General features: G+C 36.7%; 1 protein-coding gene across 1 annotated transcript in view; it reads right to left on the reverse strand.

Moving 5' to 3' along the window:
- LOC150110698 (acyl-CoA-binding domain-containing protein 6-like) overlaps positions 1-16,899 on the reverse strand; it is a 124,658-nt gene that overhangs the window by 42,546 nt on the left and 65,213 nt on the right. The window contains exon 5 of the mRNA XM_090395812.1: positions 3,576-3,692. Coding sequence (XP_090251938.1) covers positions 3,576-3,692 — 117 coding nt within the window. The remainder of the gene's footprint in view (positions 1-3,575; positions 3,693-16,899) is intronic.

The raw sequence follows: 16,899 nt of genomic DNA on the forward strand, positions 1-16,899 counted from the left end.
TTCCTTATCATTCTCGGTTTATAGAAAACCTACACATACAGGGATATATTTACACAAACAATCACACCATCACCCTTCTCAACAATATGGTATCTTAAAAACACTAACTCATAGAGCTAGAGCAATTTGTTCCAATGACATTGCTCTCACTGCTGAACTCTTGCACAACATAATTCCTCTGCTACCTTTAACAATACTCTCCCCCTCCTCTCTTCATCTTCCAATCCTTCCGAAAAATTCTATATCCCACCATTTCAAGTCCTGACAGTATATCATCCTCAGTCTACCAAGTTTCACTAATGCCAATTATCTTTATGCATACTGATTCAATCAATGCTACAAACTCTGCCCTTTTATTTCTGATACTCTGTACATTATTATACAAGCATAACAATTCTTCACTCTTTGAGGCCATCCCATCAACGTAATCACCTTTTTACTCTCTCTTTCTCTCTGCTATAGTGCATTTCTTTCTCTTCGTCTGGACCATTCCATTTCCCTGATCCTGACTGTGATTTTCATTTATATTCTTATCATCCCTACTGTTTTGCACTGCATCACTTTGCTCTGCTATGATCACTTCCTCAACCTTTGTATTCATCCTCTTCCCTTCTTTTTCATAACCTGCTTCTCAATCTCTTTCTGACTTTTAGTGGTACTAATTTTGCATGAACCCTGTGTACTTTTAGTAAACAACAATTGCTCCAAATGACCAACACCATTCAAATGCATTCCATCAGCTTTAAACCATTTTAACTTGCCAATTCATTCCTTACATTCACAAATTGAACATTCTCCTCCTGACATAATTCAGCCATCTCATTATTTAGCATCATTGCTCTCCTTCTCAATTCGAGTTTGTTGCCCAGATATGACAGTAGTCATATCTGGGCAACAAACTAACCACTTTCTCAATGACACTATTTCAAATCTCTTTCCACATTCTTTGTCTCACTATTCAAGTCATTTGTGCCGACCACTAATTCTGACACCCATTCCTTTCTTCTATGCAAAGCATCTGATATTCGTTTTACTGTACCACCTGTAAAACATGCCTTGTGCAATTTATTTTTTACCACACCTTTAATGATTGAGTCACCATATAAAGCAATACTTGCTTCTCTTATTAACTTCCTTGTCATTTACATTAGTTATGCTCTTCTTTAAACATTCAATTCCTCCTCCATACACATAACTTGACTTCTCATTTTCTTTAACTCGTCTAGGTTCTTCCATGTCACTTCTATTATTATCATCGGCAAGCACTTTCATCCATTTTCTGATTATTTCTGGTAACACTATTCTCATTTTTAGAAAACATCCTACCCTTTCATCACACTTCTCACATACTATATGTTCCTTTTTATCATTCAAATCTAACGTTTTTGGATGCATACATAAAACAATCATTGTTTCTATTTCTGATAACACTGTTCTCATTTTTAGAAAACATCCTACCCTTTCATCACACTTCTCACATACTATAATACATTCCTTTTTATCATTCAATCTAATACTCCATAAATCTAACGTTTTTGGATGCATACATAAAACAATCATTGCATCTTATCCACTGCAGAAAGTCCAGGGAAAAACTTGATCTTCAAGTTGAGATCTTCTGCACTGCTGGCATACACTTCTTTGCTGCCACTTTTATAACATTAACTAGCACTTCCATGTTAATCAAGATAATGACTGAAGCAAACACTTTTAAAACCACAATACAATGATTACATCCTACCTGGCTATCACACAACAGCACTATTATATAAATCTACACAATATAATTTAGGAAAAAACATTTTTTGTAACACTGTTCAAATACACCACTACTTCTCATTGCAACACTAACACTGTAAAACATGAACATAATAAGAAAAATGATTCATGCTATGGCAGAAGGAAATAATAAAAATAGCAATCAGGAAAGAAAAAGTAAATTAAACTGACACCAGATAGATGCTTACCAGATGTTACAAATATATGTAAGATTCAATACTTTTTATAATGTTGTCATTAACATCTAGTCCAAAATTATTTCAAGAGTAGATTAATATATGAACTACATAAAATTTTCACATATCAAAATATGTTTAAGGTAATCATGGAATAACAACAGATCTGATATCACTGGAAAGTTTAAGTAACAAAAAATAGTCATTAAAATTGCTAAACAATGTGAAAAATACAAAGTGAGGTAGAAAATATATGTTTCATATACAACACTACACACACACACACACACACACACACACACACACACACACACACACACACACACACACACTGCTTGGAAGGAAGTTAATGGAAACCATAGTGTTAGGAACAAACAGCCATGGCACTCACCTTAATAAGATGTAGGACCTTCCTTTTCTGTGATAACTGCAGCAATCCTACAGGGTATACTTTCCATAAGCATATGGTAGCGATCAATGGGAAATTTTGGACCATTCTTTCTATAAGCATCTAATGAGTTTCTATAGGCATGTAATGGACTGTTGTGGGGTGGAAACCCTTGAACTCACCCAAAGTTCCAATTCATCCTACAGATATTCAACAGGGTTGAGATCAGGGCTCTGTAGAGGCCAGTCCAGTGTGGTGACATTCACATCCACAAACCACACAATTGCAGCAGCCTTATGACACAATGCATTGTCTTGCTGAAACAGATAATAGTCAATTTCCATAGAAGCGCAACAAAGTCAAAAGCATTGCATTGTCCTGAATGTTCAGATATATCTCAGAGTTCAATGTGCATGACACCACAGAGGTCCAAGGCAAAAACAGGAAAAAATAGGACCATGCCATCTCATCCCCATCTCTGAATTTCATAGTTGGGGTTCTGCACTCAGGTAAGAGATGTTCACCAGGCATCTGCCATACCCACACCCATTCATCTGCTTGGTAGTGGTGTAGCATGGTTTGTCACTCCATAACACAGCTATCCAAGCTTCCACATCCCACTCATGCTCTTCACATCACTGAAGATGACGCTACATGTTGGCTTGGGTAATGTGGGGATTGCATACTGCTGTCCTGCCATAGAAACCCATGTTGTGAGCCTTGCTTCTGAATGTTTTTGTGCAGATTTGGGTTCCAGTCAATATCTAGAACTCCACATTCAACATGTCAGCTAATGAATTGCGGTTTTTACATACTATCATTTGTAGCACTCTACAGTTATGTTCGGTGAGTGTGGTGATCATCCCTACAGGTAGGACTTGCAGTTGACTCCCTGCGCTTCCATATCAGTATAATACCACTGATTGTTGACCTGGGATGGCCCACTTTGCTGAACAGATAGGCCTGCAACATGGCATCCTATCACATCACTTTCAAACTATCAGTTCCTTTCTCATAGCCATTTCACACATACACAGTTGCACTGACTTGGGGGCATCATATACTTCCAATTCATATAGGCAACAAACGCGTGACTCATTACACATTGCCCATGGGGGGGGGGGTGCCCATTCACTTCTTTCCAAGCAGTGTATATAATATATATATATTATATCTAATTATATATATTATATACACCGCTTGCTAATTATATCTAATTATTCAAAAAATACCTGTTCATCTGTTTGATTTAGAGGAAATGATTCTTTAAGTAAAACTTCTACTTTACTTATATTGCCTTCTTTAACCCAGTCAAATGCAGTTTTATTTTTGTCACACAGATCTTCATCCTTAAAGAAACAAAATAATATCATGACATTGAGCCTAATTTACAAATAAAATGAACTTCATTATACTAGGAAACTAACAGTTCTTTTTTATACCTATACAACTAAGTCATTTCAAAATTAGAATAAGTGGTAGCATAAGTATTTTCATAGCTATCAACTATTTTATGTATTATAGCAATGAGATAAGGAACATCTGTATCAAACAATGAATTGGATGCAATAAAGAACAAGAATAGTGACTATACAAGGATCCCTGAAATGCTGATCAGAAATCTCTTCTTTCTTTTGTTTTTTTTTTTCCCAGGATCCCAGAATCACAGTAGTTAACAGACATATTTTTCAAAAAGTCTCCCTTCCCCTGCAGTGCAATTATGAGGATAGTGTAGCATTTATTTTTTGGGTGGAAAAACATGGATTCATATCTCCCAAAACAGGCAAACTAGCCAGAAAAGACACATAATTAAAGAACTGGAGGGGCCTTCATCCAGCAGTGGACAGAAAATGGCTGAAAAGAAGAAGAAGAACAATACTGTCTTCAAACTTCAACACAGTGCTTTGACTTAGACATTTTTAAGTTATAGCACCCCTCTGGAACTGAAGGAGACATAACTCTGGAGTATGGCTGTAGGTTGAAGACTACAACATTCTTTCTCATCTGTCAGATGACAAGTTGAGTTCCCTATGTGCAAATCTTTGCACATCTGGTTCTATCTCGGACCATTTCTGAAGCTTGATAATTGTGATCTTTCCTTAAAAGACTGTAGCCAAGTTCTTTTTGGTATACCTTTTGATCATCTTCCTCCAATGATTCCATTCAAGACTATATTTGGTAATCTTTGAAAGGACATTCTCTGGAGGTGTCCAAACCATCTATTATGCTATTTAAGAATGGCAGCTATGATATCTTCACTATAGTTTAATTTGCGTTTGACTTGCTCATTTGTTCTTATTTTTCTTAAGTACAGTAATGCCCCAACTTACTTGAATCCAGAGTTATTACGCAGTTTCTTATATGTATTCCAGCCCCACTTCACCACTAGTTGTATCTTTCCGGCGCCAGCCGCATTCACCAGTGTCGCACATGCTGTGAACAAACACTGATGTGTTTCACGCGGTCTCCATTCATACACGATTTTTATAGTCTACAAACTTTGTGATTGTTTAATGTTATGTTCTTGATAAAAGTTTAATCACATAAAAAATAATAATGTCGTCCAAAAGAAGCAAGTCCGATTCTTCTACAAGAAAAGAAAAATATTGACTTTGGAAACAAAACAACATTATTAAGGATTTTGAAGGCAGAATGAAAATTTGTGAGCTAGCAAAGAAGTTCGTTCCACAATAAGAACAATCATAAAAGATAAAGAAAGAATTCTTGCTGCTGTGAAAAATGCCCAGTCATTGAATTCAAGCATAATTCGTAAATGTCATGGGATTATTGGTGAGATGGAAACGATGCTTAAATTATGGTGTGATAATCAAGTGAGAGTAAAAAATTGTCCAGTTGATCAAACGACAATATGTAGCCAAGCCAAGCTGATTTTTGAGAGGCTAAAAGCCAAAGCTGGAGAAGCAGCCAAAAAAGAAAATTTCGTGGCCAGTAATGGTTGGTTCAACCGATTTAAAAATCACTGTAACTGGCACAGCATCACGGAGAGGCAGCAAGCACTGATAAAGAGGCTATGTCTTCTTTTCCTGAGACACTTAAGGCTATCACAGAGGAAGGTAGATATAGCAGTCAAATCATATTTAATGTAGACGAGACCGGCTTGTTCTGGAAAAAGATGCCTAAGAGAACTTTCATCGCACGTGAAGAAAAGTTTCCTGGCTTTAAGGCTTCCAAAGACTGGTTGACAGTAATGCCTGGTGGAAATGCAGCTGGTGACTGCAAGTTAAAACCTCTCTTAATTTATCGCTCTGAAAATCCAAGAGCTCTAAAAATAAATCTAAAGCTAGCTTGCCAGTGATTTGGAAGTCAAATTCTAAAGCTTGGGTGACAGCTTCTATTTTTGAAGACTGGTTTGGTCACTACCTCATTCCTGAAGTTGAATGTTATTGCCAGTTTAAAGTTATGCTCATTATTGATAATGCACCTGGTCACCCTCCAAATACAACCAGCTTACTTCAACCGATGGACCAAGGAGTTATCAAAATATTCAAAGCATACTACACACAGCGTAGTATGCTTTGAGGCAAAATGAGCAACTGTCTGTTAAAAAGTTTTGGAAACAGTTTAATGTTTTAGATGCTGTGAGGATTATAGGAGATTCTTGGGGTGAAATTTCCCAAAAAACCTTGAATGGTGTCTGGAAAAAACTTTGTCCATCCTTTTTTAAATGCGAAACGGAAATGTTGTCAGAAACTGATCAAGTTGCTGAGTCAATAGAAGTTGTCAACCTTGCCAGGCAATTAGATTTAGAAATCGACAATGAGGATGTCAGCGAGCTGTTAGACTCACATAACAAGGAGCTTACAATCGACGAGCTCATAGAGATGCATGAGCAAAGCGCTACTGAAGAGACCAAAACCTCAGATCCAGTTCTACCAGAAAAGCACATGACAATTGCAAAATTAACAGAAGGTCTCAGCTTAATTAAGAAAGGTGTACAGATTTTGGAGGACATAGATTCTAACGAGGAACGAATTGTAGCCACAAGGCAAGGAATAAAAAAAAATCATTGGCTTGCTATGAAGAAATTTTGCATGACAAGAAAAAGACATTATGCTGTCAGACAAATCTATTAGATTTTATGAAACCATCGACATCGAAATAACTTTCTTTTTTTTATGTACGAAAAACTACAATTATGATTAGATTTCTTAAAATATATAATTGTTTTTGTAAACCTTTGGTCCCAATTAACTAATATTTTGTATGTTTGTATATATAAATTACATGCATAATTATATCCCGAGTTACGCAAATTTGACTTACGTGCTTTTTGTTGGTCCCACCTACCTCGTAACTGGGGTTTTACTGTATTTCATTTTGAATGCTCTGATTTTCTGTATTTCTTTCTGACTGAGTGTCCAAGTCTTGGCTCTACATTGCTGTAGGTATAACCATGGTTTTATAGAGTTTTAGTTGTTTGACACTTTTTAAAATGCTATTATTTTTCCATATTTTGTTTCATTTATTAATTTTAGACCATCCTTTGTTAATTCTGTATTTTACTGTTTGTGTTGTCGAGATTGTGAGTAATGAGACAACACAATTAGGAACTTGAAAAAAAATTTAATTGTGAATCAAATATAGTTTTATAATTTATGTGTGAAATGATTTCTTTTCTAGTTCCAAACAGACTTAAGAGTTTTAAGCCTAGTTAATCTAAAACAGACAATGTATAACAAGCAGTCGTACACATTAACATTTCTGGAATTAAACTATGCAGAAACAAGAATGAAGTAGATAATTTACTGAATAAACTAAATATTTACAACCTGATGTTTTGCCAGCTAAAGCTAGCATTATCAAAGGCATATTGAGTATACACAATCAGCAAAGAATGAAAATTAAAATGAGATCCAGAGCAAGGACAGTCACATGTATTGGAAGGTAGCAGTGGTGCTCTCTGCAGTCATAATGCTGGCAGGCAAATAGGGCAGTGCTCCAAAATTGATATAAGTACTATTCCTAACGTTCTTTCACTTGGTTATAAGTTAAACTTGCCAAGAAATTATATTCTTGTTTAATCCTTTGTCCACGTGTAAGTAAACAAAGTTTGCATATGAAATATGATCATGATTACGCTACTTGTATATAGAAGCTAATGACTTCACATTAATTGCCGTAGAATCCAATAATGCAAAACACATCTCCTTTCAGACATGTATAATACTATGCATTGCATTCCATATACAAGTAGCCTAGTCATGAAGATACTTCACATGCAAACTTTGTTTGCTTATGCTTGGACAAAGGATTAAACAAGAATGTAATTTCTTGGCAAGTTTAATGTAACTTATAATCAAGTGAAAAAACTTTCTACAACTATCTCCATGCTCATGGTAGAGATAGTTTGGATTAGAGACAATCCATGCTCATGGTGAGATTTGAACCCATAATCTGCTGGCTGAAGAATAGCAATAAATAACCACTTGGCCAAACCAAGTGAGCAGTATTATTGCTAGTAATAGTAGATCTCCATGGAGTCAATGATTCGTTTTGGGAGGTCCTCCAACACACACACACACACACACACACACACACACAGCTCATTATACTGTGACTTGAATACATTCACTGTTTCCATACTCGACACTCCCAGGCAATGCATTCCAACCACCCACAACTCTCCACGCAAAGAAAACTTACTCCTCACTCCCTTGTTCACACCCACCTTATACAGCTTCCAAGGATGGCCTATTTTTCTTCCCCTGTTTCCACCCATTCTATGAAAAATCCAGTAATGACCCCTTACCAACCTATATGTCTGGATTATGTCTCCCAATTTGTATTCCCTCAATCTGTTTTCATACTCAACATTCCAGAGACCAGAAGCTCTACATTCAGAAAACCACCTTACTCGATCGTCTCTGAACCCATTCCAACATCTATCTCTTCATCCTTTTGAAAACCTGGTGACCAAATCTACACACAGTAATCCATATGTGTAATCAAAGCCTTATACAAATGAATCATAACATCCTTACTCCTTGTCATGTCAGTGTTTCTGCACATTATTCCCATAATGCACTGTGCTATTCTTGCAATTTTAGCAAAATGTCCCCAAAATTTCAGGTCCTTATCCACCAATAACCCCCCCCACCACCCCCAGATCCCTCATCTCTTCTAAGATATCTCCACCTTTCTGATACTCTGCATCCCATCTGTGCTTTCTAAACTGTAACACCTTATATTTTGCTACAGTGAGCCGGAGCCCCATTCATTTGCCCATTCAGAAATTCTATCTCTTCTGTTTGTATATTTTTCTTTATCACTGTTTTTGCTAAGGAAAACAGTGCACAGTGAAACAAGGATGAAACAGTGGAAAGAAAATGGATGATGGCTTTCAACAGAGAATGATTACATCTGTTAATCAATGTTAGGTTTCTCACATCACAGAGGGCCTCAACTGAAAGGCAAATCACATCATGACTGTGTTCTTTAAGCAAAACATTGGTGAATATGCAGAATATATCAAAGTTAACTGTGATGTCAGTGTTACAGAGAATAATTAACTAACTTTTTATTTAGTTATTATCAGTTACAATTTCACCTTCATCAGAAATGCATTTTTCAGAGAAAATGATATGAGATACATGTGCATGCACAACAGCAGGAAAGCAAACACAGATGGAGTTCAAAATGGTGTGACTCACTAGATTCCTAATTAGTATTGTGAGGGGGATCTTAGTTGTTCCACTGATAATCTTGTGATGACAGTTTCTCAGATTTTTGTAGAGTGAGGAAGCCATATTTATTCATGTTAAGAGAATGTTGAAGAGCTGTGACAGATTCCAAAATGAAAAAGGAAATTCAAAAAAGTGAAGCGATATCATATTAAAAATACCATTCTAACAAAACAAGAGACAAAAATTGCAGATAACCACAAAAACAAATCTTAATTAATTTAGTGTTGATTCAAACTCAAGAAATAAGCTATTAGCATCCTCAGCCTTGGCCAATAATGGAAAGTCTATAAAGAAATCCATCTCATGCTGCACTCACTTTACAGCAAAGAATATCATTATCACTAATGCAGATAACACAATGCTGATAATAGACAGTGATCTACATAAAGTTTAACTAATCTGATCCTAACCACACAAAAAAAAAAAAAAAACACTTCTCATACTATATATATTTTTACTACCTAAAGCTATCAAAAATTTAAACCCTATGATTTCAGGCTTGATCTGGGTTTATGGACCGTTAAAAATGTACAGCTAAAACATACTTTGAGACTCACTGTCAACAGTAAATTGGCCAAATAATTACCCCAAGAACTCTCTCTCACTCACTCACTGTTGGGCACATTGCCTCCTATGTTTATGACTTTACGCACTTCAAATATTCCTTGTCAGACTTAATCCTCTGATATAAGATACTAATGTTATGGTCAGTTTCAACATAGTCTCTTTTCATTTATAGTATCTTTTCATTTCACTAAAAGAGACCTCATCATTCAGATTCTCCTAATCCAGATATATCTGCCTTATTTCCCCTGACTTACAGGCCTTAAATCTCCTCCTCATCCATACCACAAGAGATCATGCTAGGCAGGTGAAGTAAGTTACCAGACATACTAGCTCAGAGAAGTGCAATGTTACAGTAGCTTTTATACTGTGTGTGAGGTATATACACTCACAGAAATGACCGATATAAAGGTCAAAATGCACAGTTTAATTCTCATTTTAATTTAAGTTATTAAACTTGAAATGCTAGTTGTGTCCATAAATCTGTTCAAATAATGAGACCGAAGGCAGAGGTATTGGCTCCCATCTCTCACCCCTTGCTAATCTTTTTATGAAACACCAAAAGGATTGTCCAAGACTTCACCCAGATCTTCAATAATTATAGTTAAGCTATGATGATAACACATTCTCCATTTGGTCACATGGCTTGAATTACAAATGTTTTTAGCACATTTTAATAATCAACATCCTAGCATCTGCTTTATTACTAAAAAAATAAGTACGTTATTCTCTATATCTGCCCTTACAGATCCATCAAGGAAGGGCAGATTATAAATCTGCCCTTCCTTGATGGATCCTTATCCTTTTCTGTCTACAAGAAACCTACCCACAGTACATACATTCATCATCTTTCATACCATCACCCCTCACAACAGTATGATGTTATTAAAATTTTAGCAAATAGAGTTATAACCACATTTGGACCAAACTAGCCTCTCCACTAAAATCAATCACATCCATGACATTTCTTAGCCAATGGCTTACTCCTCTACAAAATCTACTTTCTACCCCCAAACTTAATCCACCTAAAATTCAAAATCACAAAAAATTCACTGCCATCCCTTCACTTTCAGGGCACCTCAGAAAAATTTCACACATTTTTAAAAGATATAATATTCAGCTATCCTTCAAGCTTTACCAGAAATTAGCTACACTTATCTTATCCAAACCAAAAGATCTTCTCCACCATCTAGATCAGGTGTTTCTCGAAGTGTGGTCTGAAGCCCACTAGTGGACAAAACAGTTTTCCTGGTGGGCAGTAAGAGAATATTATTAATCAGTAATTTTTTTTTTAATGACTGTGTATGTAAATCTTCAGATACTGTTTAGAATACATATTAAAATCCTATTAATTATAAAAAAAGGTCTTTTACATAATTTGCTTAATTTCAATATAATAATATGCATAATATTTTGCCACATTTGTAATTCAACACACTGAGTGTGTACAGTAGTGGTACATAAAATCAACCACCACAACGTTGCCACACTATGCAACGAGAAATCCTGTCCTTATTTTCCACTGAAAAATATTAAGGTTATGTATGTTATGTGAACTACTCAACAATTCTGCACTCAGGGGCAGCATATGAAAATTTGCCCCTGGTGGTAAAATATGACCTATCAGTAAGAAGTGGCTATTGTGAGTAAGTAGGCCACTGAATTACATGCTTTGTCCAAGTGAGCTGTAGCCAGAAAAGTCTGAGAAATGCTATTATAGATTGTACTGTAGCTACTATATTCCCATCGTGCAATTGGAAATATTGATCGAACTGGAAGAAAAGCAAATATTCCACTGAATAATTATATAAAATAAGTCTGACACTTGCACAACAGCCAGTCTGGAGTGTCCACCATGCTGCTGATATAGATCATCATATCCAGCAGTGGAGAGAAAGAGAGGGACTGCTTTTATTTAGATATAAATCTAAGAGATATCTGCTGCAGCTCTATATTCTTCCAACCTGAAGCTGTCAGCAGTGGTAAATGATTAGAGCATTGGCTCTCGTAGCCCATGGTATGCAGGGTACGCCATACTGTTCACTTGCTGACACTGCTTGGACCTCTGATATTGAAACTGGATGTGATTTGTGCCACCTGCAGTTGGTCTGTACAACAAGCCTAGACAGTTATATTGACCCCTGTCATCAATGGTGTGTGGTTGGCTACCAATTACTCGCTGGGCGCTGATATGCCCATTGATGATATACTGGCAGAAGACCATTGATGTGGTTGCCCTCAAGAATCTTGTGATTCTGAGGGCATCCACATCAATCTTATGATAATAATATGTCCATGATCAAAGTCGCTAAGATCACTACTTTTACCTATGTTCATTGACTGCAATACACTGTTTACCATCTGCATTCAATTTGGGTATGTTTTACTCTGTGTTGGGGGAATGCCAGTGTCAACTCTCCCCTTCACCCCTATCTCAAATGTTTAGCCCACTGAGTCTATATGTATGTATTTGTGTATGTGTATACTCAAAAGGATGACTTGAATATGAATGCCAAAACATCAGGAAATTAAAGTTGCTTTAATTTAGGTATGTAAAAGTTGACATAGAAAAATTAAAAATGGAAACTTAAACTTATGTGAAATAAATTTATCAGCTGTAAAATGTTTGCCTACATATCACAGTACATTGATAATAGAACACAATATAAAATTACAATTAAAGAATCATTTCCAAAAAAGCACCACTATAGCATTAATAGGACAGAAAAATTCACAATTACAATAAGAGGTATGGCTATTAAATAATGAGACTGGTTGCAAAAATGTGGTTTATTATTACAATTGTACAACTTAATTGTTATCCCCCTTCAACATACTCCCCTCCTCTATTTATACACTGCTGCATAGGAATTTTCTATTGTTGGAAGCACTGCTGCAAGTCATCAGGTGTTATCTGCTTTAGTAGTGCTGCTGTATTTTCCTTTACCTCATCCACTGACTGAAAATGGGTGTCCTTCAATGCGGATTTCAACTTTGGAGAAAGGTAAAAGTCACATGGAGTTAACTCTGGTGAGTAAAGTGGATGGTCCAACACTGGGATCTTCTCATCAGCGAGATAGTGCTTTACAGACAGTGCACTGTGGATTGTCCTGATGGAGAATCCAAGCATTGTTCTTCCACAGATTGGGTCTCTTCTTCCTCGCTTGTTCTCAGCTTGGCCAGAACCTCAAGGTAATAATGTTGGTTAACTGTCTGACCCTCTGGTACTCATTCAACCATTACCATGCCATTGATATTAAAAAAAAAAAAAACAATCAGCATTGACTTCAGTTTTGACTTGCTCATTCTTGCTTTTTTTTTCATTCTTGGTAATGGAGTTTTCCAGTGCATCGATTGTCTCTTTGTTTCTGGATCATACTGAAAAATCCACGTCTCATCACAAGTGATGATCTTCTCCTGCAAGTCCGGCTCTGCTGTCAGCCATTCCATGATGTCAGTGCAAATTTGTTTCCGGACGTTTCTGCGTTTTTGTTTCTGCTCCTGACACAAGTTTTTGGGAACCGATTTGGCTCAGACTTTGTTCATGTTCAATTGCTCATGCAAAATTTGTCGTACAGTCTCCTTATCAATGTGCACCATGTGTGCTATCATCCGAATGCTTAATCGGCGACTGTTGCAGACAATTTCATTAATTTGTGCACCGTTCTGTTCAGTTGCTGCCACGACAGGATGACCCGGTCATTCGTCATCTTCAATGTTTACTCGACCTTCAGCAAAGCATTTTGTGCAATTCAAACATTTGTCCATGTGACATTTCATTATCACTGTAGCCCTCCTGAAACAGTTTCAAACACTCAGTCGGTGATTTCTTCAATTTCAGAAGGAATGCAAGATTAATGTGCTGCTCAAGTTTAACATTAGACATTATTCCAGCAAAGCGACTTCACACGTGTTTCTTTTATAACTACCTACAGACTAACTATGAGCGACAGTGAACAATGCTTATCTCGACTACTTCTAGAACCTTAAAGGTTATTCATGGCACAAGTGCATCCCACTGCTACAAGTACACAATTCAGGGTGCACTTTGTCTCGTTATTTAATAGCCATACCTCGTATAATAATCAGAATTCTCATAAAAATGATGCAATAATATTTCCCATATAGGGGATAACCAAATGTCATCAGATCTGTTTAAGTTCAGTTGTAGTAGAAAAGTCTCACAACTCGTATATAAGCACTATAAGGAATCTACTTCTATGTGAAAGCTCAAATTTTTTCTAAATAACTATGTTTAGTCGAGATAGCATGTTCTGCTATGCCAGACTGTTACAGTTTGTGGTACTGGATGGAAAATTTATGTTCTTCACAATGGTTGGTAGCAGATCTGCCAGACTGTACAAAGTAAAACAAATCATAGGAACACGAGATCCGGTAGACACCCAGAAAGTTGTCTTTAGGTGAAGAAAGGAAGGTAGAAATCTTCTTGACAGGATGAAAGGATTCTACAGTATTAAGAGGTTTGAAAAATTTAGCTATTCATTCAGAAATCCCTTTAATATAAAGAAGTGGAATCCAAGTGATATCTTCAGGACATCTAGAGAGTAGTTGTCTAAATCAAAGATTCATCTGCATTACAGTTCCACATATATCCTTTCTTACTTAAAGCTTTTGAATACATTGTCTTCTCTGAAGTCAAAATTGGAAAACAATTTTACCAATTAGGGTACAGTAGTTACCTCATTTACAGACAGATCAAACACTATTACCAGATCCAATGTTTATGTGCAAGAAGTTCCTTTCATCATGTACTGCTTAAGGTAGTTATATCTCAGTAAATCTATAAATTCTCTTTTCCCTCTCTTTTTTGCTTTCACTTCCAGTCTATATTCCCATAGCTGAAGAACACACACACCCATAATGATAGCTCTCTCCTTGCATTCACTAGGTTTATTGGCTTATGCAGTTCATGCCCCTCTTCAGCAAACCCACATCTGTACAAACACTTAGCTGTATATTTTGTGTCCTTTTAACCTTTATATCACACCAAATAGCCTAGAACCCTATTACCTGTGCTGCTCAATACAATCACCTCCAATTAAGATTTCTAGTCTGGCTGGATTTAATTCCTCTACAGCCATTAGCAACTCTTCACTCTTTCTGTTTGTTCCCCCCCCCCCTCTCCACAAAGAAAAACAACATCTTACTGATGCCAATAACTTTGGATCCCACTACATTTACCAAGGCTAAGTGCTCTTTGCCTTTATTTCTGAAACTTCTAGCATTAGCAAATATGCAAGATAACTGACCACAGGAGGAGTGCTTGGGTAACTCTTAACACCTTATCAGCTCAAAGAGGAAACTAGAGTTGATTGCTCAACCAAATTTTACAACATATTTCTGAAATTGTCACTTTCCTTTCTTGACAAAACTAATCCTGATATTACTGAGGTCATTATTATTATTAACATCTGACCTCCATGGAGTCACAGACTCATCATGGGAGGTACTATTGCACACAAGGCTCATCCAACTGTGCCCTTAAACTGATTCAACATATCTACATTCACAACACACTCAGGCAATGAATTCTACCCACCAACCACTCTAAGAAACTATTCCTCACTCCTTTGCTCACATCCTCCTTATACAGTCTCCAGAGATGGCCTCTTGTTTTAACCCCCTCTTCCAGTCCATGAAAAATTGCTTCCATGTCGACCTGATAACAACCCTTGATTAGCTTATGTTTCAATCATATCTCTTCCTCCTCCTATTCATGAGCTTTGCAATTTATATTCTCTCAACCTGTCCTCATACTTCACATTCTAAACATCACTGATGATTTTGTGAATCTTCTCTGGATCCGTTCTAACACATCTAGTCATTATGAAAACCTGGTGACCAAATCTGTGCACAATAATCTATATGAGGCCTGATCAATGCCTTATACAATGGCATCAGTCAGATCATTGCCATTATCTGATGTGACATCTTCACAACTTGTGTAACGTGGCTCCTGAATTTTAGGTACTTGTCCACCACCACTCCCAGACCTCTCATCTCTTCACCTCTACCTCCTTTAAAATTTCCTCACCAAGTGTATACTTTGCATCCCATCATTGCTTACGAAATTTCAAACCTTACACTTTGCAACACTGAGCTGACAGTTCCACTTACCAGCCCATTCATGCAATTTATTCAAGTCCTCCTGTAAGGCCATAACATCGTCTTGACTCTGCATTGCTCTCCCCAATTTTGCATCATCTACAAACAGTTGCATATCACCAGTTAAAACGCATCCCAATATAAATGTTAATATACAAATTGAACAACAACGGTCCCAAAACTAATCCCTGTGGCACACCACTAGTGACCTTCTTTCAGGATACCACACCCCCAAATACAACTCTCTGATACCTATCTGACAGCCAGTCACTGATCCAATTCAGATGGCTGTTATCTAATCCCATCCATTTCAATTTATTTAACAGCATGTTGTGTGGCAGTCTATCAAAAGTTTTTACAAAATCTAAGTATACCATTGTGTATACATCTACCTTGTCCAAGACATTTGTCACCTTGTTATAGTACATAAGTAAGTTAGTAAAACATGATCTCCCTTTAACAAACCTATGATGATAACAATAGAAAATACTGCTGTTATCTACCCATTTCTGTACTCTACTTCTCACCAATCTCTCTAGTACCTTCACTACAACTCCAGATATATAGGCTGGCCTATAATTAATAGCCACAGCCTCATCACCACCTTCGCATAGTAGAACAATTTTACCTTCTTTCCACTCCCTGGGAAACTGTGCTGTTGTAAGACTCTTATTAAAGGCATGCCAATGTGCTGCCAATTCACTGGAACATTTCCTTAAGATGTGTGGTGATATGTCATCAAATCCTATTGCCTTATTGACATCAAGGTTATTTATTTCCTCAAAGACCTCCTGCTCACTCACAATTAAGCCGTCCTCTCCTATGTCCTCTACATTTAAGTTTATCATGATTTCACCCTGATGAGGATGAAACACCTATATAAATTGATCAATGAATACCTCAACGATGCCTTCTGCAGTAGTTACCATTTTCATCTATTAACATCATTTTACCATAATCATTCTGCCTGCCACATATCTAAAAAAAACTCTAGGTTTTTTTTCACTGATTTACCAATTTCTGCTCATACTGATGTTTTGTTGTCCTTGCTGAGTCACTCTCCTGGCTTGTTCTTTATACTTTTAATGTAATTAATTATTACCATTATTGATCTTGTACTGCCTCCAAAGTGCCTTCTTCCAGATTTCATGCTTAAGCCCCT

This window comes from Typopeltis vanoorti, chromosome 1, assembly GCF_054136105.1.
Source record: "Typopeltis vanoorti isolate ZY-2024b chromosome 1, IOZ_Tvanoo_1.0, whole genome shotgun sequence".
NCBI lineage: Eukaryota > Metazoa > Arthropoda > Arachnida > Uropygi > Thelyphonidae > Typopeltis > Typopeltis vanoorti.